At 21.5% G+C, this 9,143-nt stretch overlaps 1 protein-coding gene across 1 annotated transcript in view; it reads left to right on the forward strand.

Annotated features, from left to right (window-relative positions):
* The first annotated feature begins 395 nt into the window (after window positions 1-395).
* LOC117173365 (39S ribosomal protein L37, mitochondrial) overlaps window positions 396-9,143 on the forward strand; it is a 26,051-nt gene continuing 17,303 nt past the window's right edge. Inside the window, exons 1-2 of the mRNA XM_033361883.1 lie at window positions 396-526; window positions 2,857-3,090. Coding sequence (XP_033217774.1) covers window positions 2,915-3,090 — 176 coding nt within the window. The 5' untranslated portion in view covers window positions 396-526; window positions 2,857-2,914. The remainder of the gene's footprint in view (window positions 527-2,856; window positions 3,091-9,143) is intronic.

Raw genomic sequence — 9,143 nt, forward strand, 5'->3', positions numbered from 1 at the left:
TTTATTAATTTTTCTTTTTCTTAATGTAATTCAATGAAAAAGTCAGACCTACTTTTTGTGGCGCCATCTGTTGGATTAGTTTGACCGACATTTCCCCTCCGGATCGTAAGAAAACTACTGCACATACACATACATGGTCGAGGCAGGAGGCTGCACAAAACGCAACGCAATTCTACAATCATCGGACGCAACCCTAAGAAACTAGGCATGTAAAATACCTAGTAAATTACAGTAAAAAGCTACGTCAATTTCCTAGGGTACTTTACTTACCCATCCCTGGTATCACTGCTTGAACCTCAGTGTACGGCCATGTTGCCAGCTGGCGTCACATACTAAAATACTGAACTGAAATGTTTCATGAAACTTTTCATCGGTCTAAAGTTTCATAAAACTTTACATCCCTAACAAAGTTTAACCCATAACCTCAAAAATGAGGTCGTGGGCAAAATTAATATTCCTGGATTCTATCATTATTTAAACAAAACGAAGAAAATTTGTGTGAAACGGATATCTAATAACACTTAAGGTACATTTATTAATACATTAATTCCTCATTTGTTTGAAAACAGAGTGATATTCATATTCTTTATTTTGTAGATCTTTTACACTTTTGTGCCATAACCTCAAAACCATATAATTTTAATACCAATAGACATATTTTTTTAATTTATGTCAGTAAATTAATATGATTAAGAAATTGTTTATGTAGTTAAACATTTATTTCGGCTCATCGAATTTTTGATGGCAATCACTATTTAGTAGAAATTTATATAATTTTTTTTTATTGAAAATTAATCTCTGGCTAAAAATGAAGCTTTTTTTTTAAATTGAGCTGTTTTGTTTTAAAATCAAAAGCCTTTCTCATTTAAATTTAAACTATTACATTTATCGTTAAAAATTAATCTTTTTTAATTGAAAATTGATCTATTTGGTTTTAAATTCGTCTTTTTGGGTTGAAAATTTAATTGTTTTGCAGAGACTCCAATAATTTCGATGAAATTTTATTTCTTCCTTATCTAAAAAAAATCGTTCCTGGTTGAAAAGTCACAATATCTCTTAAAATTACTCTAATATTTTTACAAATAATAATTGTTCTATTGTTATTTATAAATTCAAATTTTTTTAATTTTCAGGATTTTCTAAAAGTTATAGAAAAAATTCAATTCATTTTGAATTATATTTAAAAGTTCTTACAAAAAATTCTAAAATTATTTTGAATTTGGAAACATTTTTAAACACTTCTAAATTTCTCAAGATTTGGAAATAAAATTTTAAAGCTTTTGAAGTATGCTTAGAATATTTAAAATAAAAATAATTTAACTTCCAATTTAAGAACTGTTAAGTGAAAAAAATTATTTTTCAATTTTTAATGTGTCTAGCTTAAAATTACGTAAAATAATATAATTTTGAAAATTTGTAAAGTTTATAGCTTAATTCTTTAATTTAGAGTATTGAAAATGTTAACGTGGATTTATATTTTTGGAAATTTATCTGAATCTTTGAACCCTATAAAAGTTCTAAATTTTGCAGTTTATTTGCATTTAATTTAACATTGTTTAATTGAAAAAGTGTTAGTTTCTTCCATTCTGTACATGAAAATTTTTGAGCATTTGAATACTCAATTTTTGAATTGAACAAATTTTAACCTTCAATTTCAGAATTTGGAATTTAAGAGTTCCACTTTGAATGCTTTAATTTATTGTTTATTACTTTATATGGAAAAATTTTTAAAATATAGTTTGATTTTTTAAATTTCATTGACCATAAAAAATTTTTGCACACCGGGAAATGACCGGGAATTTTTTTCTTTGATGAAAACGACCACCCTGTTAAAAAATAATAATTTTTTGTGTTCAATATTGCATTTTTAAGAGTTGTTTCACCTTCGATTTAGATATAAAATAAATTGTTTATAACAAAAAATTTATTTCGGATTATCCGATCTTTTTGTGTTTAAAAATTCATATTTTCCTCGTTAAAAGTCAACTGAAATATTTTTCAACAGAAAATGTGAGTATTTTTTCAAAATTAACTTTTTTTCATTTAAAAATTCATCTATTTTAGTCGAAATATCTTTTTTCTGAAATGAAAATTGAATTATTTTTGATGAAAATGATTCTTTATTGCTTGAGCATTCAAGTATTTTGTTTGAGAGATTTGGGTGAATCACTTTGCAATTAATCTTTTTTTTTTTTAATGAAGATTTATATTTTTGGTTGAAAATTCATCTTTTTGATTGAAGCTTTTACTATTTTATTGAAAATTCAACAATTTCCTTAAAAAATAACAATTTTTTGTTGAAATATTTCGTTTTTAAGATTTGTTTTCTCCTCGATTAAAATATAAAAGAAATTCTTTACAACTAAAAATTTATTTCGGATTATCCGATCTTTTTGTGTTTAAAAATTCATATTTTCCTCGTTAAAAGTCAACTGAAATCTTTTTCAACAGAAAATGTGAGTATTTTTTCAAAATTAACTTTTTTTCATTTAAAAATTCATCTGTTTCAGTCGAAATATCTTTTTTCTGAAATGAAAATTGAATTATTTTGGATGAAAATGATTCTTTATTGCTTGAGCATTCAAGTATTTTGTTTGAGAGATTTTGGTGAATCGCTTTGTAATTAATCTTTTTTTTTTTTAATGAAGATTTATATTTTTTGTTGAAAATTCATCTTTTTGATTGAAGCTTTTACTATTTTATTGAAAATTAAACAATTTCCTTAAAAAATAATAACTTTGTTGAAATATTTCGTTTTTAAGATTTGTTTTCCCCTCGATTAAAATATAAAAGAAATTGTTTACAACTAAAAATCTATTTTGGATTATTTTATTAGAACAATCGTCTGTCTTTCAGCTTTAAATTCTTAACTCTTGGGTTCCGATTTTCAATCCCCCCAAAAAAAAAACCGACGATGAAGCTAACACAAATTTTGTGCAAGCAGCACATGGGAAGATTTATCAGGAGACATTGGTTTATACAAAGTAATCGAACAGTTCTAGAAGATGGAGCAGAAATCGCTCTTAAAGAGAGAGGAATACAAGTTATGGATCCTCAGGAAATTCTCAAGCCAAAAATAGTTCACGAAAGGTACCTGAATTTATCTCTTTCGGTTAAAAACTCTACTGTTTGGTAGAAAATTTAATTATTTTGTAGAAAATTGAACTGTTTTATTTTAAAAAATGATTTTTTTGTGTGGAAATTTCAACTCTTTTATTATAAATTCGTTTTTCTGGATAGAAAACTCGTTCTTTTGGATTAAAAAATTCAAATATTTGATTGAAATGCAACAATTTTTGATTGAAGTTCAATCATTTTGTTTAAAAGTTCGATCATTTTTGAAAATTCATCTTCCTCGGTTTAAAATTAACTTTTTTCTGAAAATTCTACTTTTATTTCAAACCGGTATTTTGATTTTAAATTTCGATCTTTTTGATTGAAAATGCAATTTTACGAGACGGTGAATTTAATTTTTGAACAGGAATTTTACAAATTTTTCGAAAAAAATCGGTCCAACTTTGATTTAAACCATTTTTTAAAATAATTAGTTCAATTTTTATCTTTTTCAATTTTGACATCGTTCTGTTTTGAATGCGTAATTCGAAAATCTTTCATTTAAAAAATTTTCCAATGTAAGATTTTAATTTTTAAGGGTATATTTTAATTTAAACATATTAAAACGCATTTTTAAGTACTTAAAAAACATTTTTAGTTGATCAATTGTGAATATAAATTAATTTAGATATTGCCTTTAAATCTTCCCGATATTTTTTTTTTTCATTTTTGGAAATTTTTTTTTCATTTTTTTGAAATCTAAAAATATTCTCTTAAAATTAATTTGCTCAAAATTAAAGACATGTGAAATTTTCCAATGAATCTAAAGTCAATTTTGTAATTATCTTGAAACCCTTCAAAATTCTTATTTTTTCGAAATTTTCGAGAAAGAAAATTTTAATTTTTCGAAATCTTGTTAATATTTTTTTTTTGTATATTTTCAAAATGTCTAAAAAAAATCTTATATCTTTTTAAAGTATTCGAATTTTTTTTAAATAACAAAAATGGCTTCAAATTATTCTAGACTTTTTTTTACAAATTAAGGAAATCTTTTGAACTGTTTTTAAATATTTTTAAATATTCTTTCAATTCAAATATTTGAAAATAAAAAATAATTTTTAATTTCTTTAGGAATCAAAAGACAATTTTATTATTTCAAAATTCTTAAAAACATTTTTTTTTTCGAATTCTTGAAAATTCTACATTTAAAAAAATATATTTATCATTATATTTGAATATTTATCATTTTTGTTAAAAAGGAATGTCTTCTTGTTCAAAATTCAAAAATTTGTCTTTTTTAATTAAAAATTCAACTCTTTCGTTGAACATGCACATAATTTCTGAAAAATTGTATATTTTTGAAAAACTTTGGTTGAAAATTAATTTTTGTTGTTGGAAGTTCATAATTTTTATTAAAAATTAATTCCTTTGCTTGAAATATGAGCTATATTTGATTGAAAACTTATTTTTTCGTTGGACAACAAAAACTTTTTTACCAAAAATTTAATTATTTAGTTGAAAATTTGTTTTTTTTTTTTTGCTTGAAAATTTTACATTTTTTTTAACTATTATTTTAGCTGAATATTCCATAATTTCACTTAAAAATTCGTATCTTTAGTTGAACACTCGTTATTTGACTTGAAATTTAATTATTCAATTTTTGGATGAAAAATGATCGTTTTTAGTTAAAAATTCCTCTTTTTTTGTGCAAATTAATCTTTTTGATCAATTTTTTTAAAGATTTAGAATTTCAATTAAACATTTGTCTTTCTGGTTTAAAATTCAACTATTCAGGTTAAATATTTACAATTTTATTTAGAATTTCATTACTTTCTTTGAAAATGTAACTACTTTTTTTTAATTATTTTTTTTGTTGATAATAATTTTTTAATTGAAAATGTTACTATTCCATTTTTGTTTGAAAATTGTTATTTTATTAGTTCAAAATTCAACTATTTCGTTGAAAATTTGACTTTTTCAATTTAAAATTCAACTATTTCATTAGAAATTTATGTATTTTGTTGAAAAATTGTACTTTTTGCTAAAAAAATACTATTTTTATTTGAAAATTAATCTTCTTCTTTAAAAAATCGTCGTTCTCGATGAAAATGCAAGAGTTCCGTAAAATATTCATAATTTTAGTTGAAATTTTTTGCAAATTTGCTAAATCTTCCTAGTGAAGATTGTCTTTTTAGTTGTATATTTTATTATTTGGTTGAAAATTTAACAATTTTCTTAAAAAGACATCGATTTTTGTTGCAAATTCAACTATTTTGTTAAACATCTTTTTTTGGATAAAAACTTTTCTGAAAATTTGACTCTCTCATTCAAATTTTTTTTGTTCAAAATTCAATTATTTCCTAGAAAATTTACTTTTTGTTTAAAATTAATCTTTTTGTGTTAAAAAATAAATTGAAATCTTTTTAGCAAAATTTTTGATCGAAAAATTCACCTTCTTTGGCAGAAAATTTAACAATCTTTTTTTTTAATCATACTTTTTGGTTGAAAATTCTGCTGGTTTTTTTTTTTTTTGTAGATTGAACTATTTTGTAGGGATTTTGTTTTTGGTTTAATTAGAATATTTTGTTGTTGAAAAGAGAACTGAAATCTTTTCTGGATAGAAATACAACTATTAAAAAAAAATTTTTTCTTTGAAAAATTTCTCGGTGTTAAGAGAAATTTTATCTTTCTTGGATAAAAATGCAAATATTTGATTGAAAGTTAAACTATTTCGTTAAAAATATACTTTTTTTGATAGAAAATTTTTATTTTTTGTTAAAAGTTTAAACATTTCGTAGAAAATTTACCTTTTGTTTAAAATTTACATTTTGCATTTAAAAATGAATTGAAATCTTTTCTGGATGAAAGTTCAACTTTCTAAAAAAAATTGTTCGTTTTTTTATTTAAAATGTATCTGTTTTGCAAATTTTTCGTAGAGAATTCAACTATTTTGTTAAAAAAATATACTTTTTGGTTAAAAATTCTACTGCTTTGTTGAATGCTTAAATATTTCGTAGAAAATTTACTTTTTGTTTAAAATTTACATTTTGTTATTAAAAAATTAACTGTCTTCTTCTGGGTGTTCAACTCTCTAAAAAAAAGATGTCGTTTTTTTATAAAAAGTGTATCTGTTTTAGAACAAATTTAAACTTTTTTGGATAAAAAGGCAACAATTTGGTAGAAAATAAATCTAATTTAGTATATTTTCATCTTTTGGGTGAAAAAATTTTATTCTTTTTGAAATAAAAATTCTTTTTTTTCCTAGAAACGTATTTCTTGTTTAAAAAATCATATTTTAATTGTAGAAAGTCAAACTGAAATCTTTTTTGGATAAAAATTCAACTTAAAAAAAAGATTTTTTAATAAAAATTAATCTGTTTTATAAGAGAAATTTCACATTTTTTAGATAAAAGTGCAACTTTTTGGTAGATTATACTTATTGGTTAAAAGTTCTGCTGTTTTTTTAAATGCTTCAATATTTCGTAGAAAATTTACTTTTTGTTTAAAATGTATATTTTGATGTTAAAAAATGAACTGAAATATTTTCTGGATTAACGTTCAACTTCCTAAAAAAAATGTGTCGTTTTTTTATTAAAAATTCATCTTTTTCAGTACAAGTTTTATGTTTTTTGGATGAAAATTCAACTATTTTGTTAAAAATTCAATCTTTTTGTTTGGCAAAAATTTGTCTTTTTGGATTAAAAATCCAATTTTCCACAGAAACTTATCTTTTGTTAAGAAATTCATATTTTGATCTTCAAAATACAATTTAAATCTTTTTGGGTGAAAATTCAACTATTTTTTTTTAAATTTTAAAATAAAAATTCAAGTTTTTTTAAGATAAATTCCATATTTTTGGTTAAAAATTCTACTGTTTTGTTAGAAGTTCAAATATTTCTTAGAAAATGTACATTTTGTTTAAATTGTATCTGTTTTAGTAAAAATTCATTCTTTATTGGATAAAAATTCAACTGTTTGGTAGAAAATTAAAAAAATGCATAATTTATGGTTGATAAAAATTTCTCTTTAAGGATTGAAAAATCAATTTTTTTTTCGTAGAAATGTATTTTTTGTTAAGAAATTAATATTTTGATCTGTAAAGTCAATTTAATTTTTTTTCTGATGAAAATTCAAATATTTTTTTAATAAAAATTTATGTTTTCAAAGAAATTTCATTTTTTTTTTATAAAAATTCATATTTTAGGCAAAGAATTAAACAATTTTTTTAAAAAGTCATAATTTTTGTTAAACATTCTACTATTTTGTTAAAAGTTTAAATATTTCGTAGAAAATTTACATTTTGTTTAAAATTTACATATGGTATTGAAAAATGAACTGAAATGTTTTCTGGATGAACGTTGAACTTTCTAAAAAAAAATTCGTTTTTTTTTTTATTTAAAATGTATCTGTTTTAATACAGATTAAAACTGTTTTTTTGATAAAAGTGCAACGATTTGGTAGAAAATTAATCTACTTTATTATATTTTCATCTTCTGGTTCAAAAAAATTTGTCTTTTTGGATTTAAAATTCAATTTTTATCGTAGTAATTTATTTTCTGTTAAGAAATTCATATTTTGATCATAAAATTCAATTGGAATCTTTTTTTTTAATGAAAATTCAACTTAAAACGAAAATTAAATAAAAATTGATGTGTTTTAAGAAAAGTTTCATATTTTTTCAACAAAAATGCATCTTATTGATAGAGCATTCAATTTTTTTCGTAGAAACTTAATTCTTGTTTAAAAATTAATTATTTGATCGTGAAAAGTCAACTATTTTATTTGAAAATTTATCTTTTTGATTTAAAAATTCATTTGTTTTAGTAGAAAAATAATTTTTTTTCAATGAATTTCCAACTTTTTCGTTAAAATTATTCTTCATTTCTTAAATATTCGAGTTTTCCGTTTAAAATATTTTTTTGAATCATTTTGTTAAGAAATAATTTTTTTTCTTGAATATTTATATTTGAAATTTCATCGCTTTGTTTGAAAGTTTAACTACTTTGTTAAAAAATAATCTTCTTTTAGTTGATAATTCAACTATATTGTTAAAAAGAATTTTTTATTGAATGCTTATATTTTTATATATATGTCTTGATTTAAAATTTCATATTTGTTGAGTAAAAATGCATCAGTTTCATTTTTTTTGGTTGAAGAAAATGTGTCTTTATAGATTGAAAATTCAATTATTTCGTAGAAACTTATTTTTTGTTAAGAAATTCATATTTTGATCTTGAAAAGTCAATTGGAATCTTTTTTTTTTTTTTTGATAAAAATTCAACTTTAAAGAAAAATCAAATAAAAATTCAAGTGTTTTAAGAAAAATTTCATATTTTTTTAGTAAAAGTACAAGTTTTTGATAAAGAATTTAACAAATTTGTTAAAGTCATACTTTTTGGTTAAAATTTCTACTGCTTTATTAAAAGTTCAAATAGTTCGTAGAAAATTTACATTTTGTTTAAAATTTATATTTTGGTTTTGAAGAATGAACTGAAATTTTTTCTGGAAAAAATTCAACAATCTAAAAAAATGTGTCGTTTCTTTATTAAAAATTCATCTGTTTTAGTACAAGTTTATTCTTTTTTGGGTCAAAATGGAATTATTTGGTACAGAATTTAATTATTTTGCAAAAAATTCATCCTTTTTGGTTGAAAAAAATTTCTCCTTTTGGTTTGAGAATTCAATTTTTTTTTGTAGAAATGTATTATTTGTTAAGAAATTCATATTTTGATCTTGAAAAGTCACATCTGAAATCTATTTCACAGAAAATTCAATTTTTTTAAATCAATCTTTTTTTCTTGAAGATTTATATTTTTAGTTTATAAATTCACCTTTTTGCTTGAAAGTTGAACTTTTTTGTTAAAAAATAATCCTTTTTAATTAATAATTAAATTACTGTTGGGTAAAAATGTATCAGTTTCATGCAAAATTAATTTTTTTGCTGAAAAGTCATATTTTGATTAGAAAAATCAATTTTTGTAGAGAAATGTCGTCTGTTGGCCTAAAGATTCTAAAAAAAAAATTAGTTTCAATCAAAAATTTCTCTGTTTTAGTACAAATTTTATCTTTTTTTTTTTTTTTTTTTTTTT

The sequence above is a fragment of the Belonocnema kinseyi genome, chromosome 5 (genome assembly GCF_010883055.1).
Source record: "Belonocnema kinseyi isolate 2016_QV_RU_SX_M_011 chromosome 5, B_treatae_v1, whole genome shotgun sequence".
In the NCBI taxonomy this organism is placed as follows: Eukaryota; Metazoa; Arthropoda; class Insecta; order Hymenoptera; family Cynipidae; genus Belonocnema; species Belonocnema kinseyi.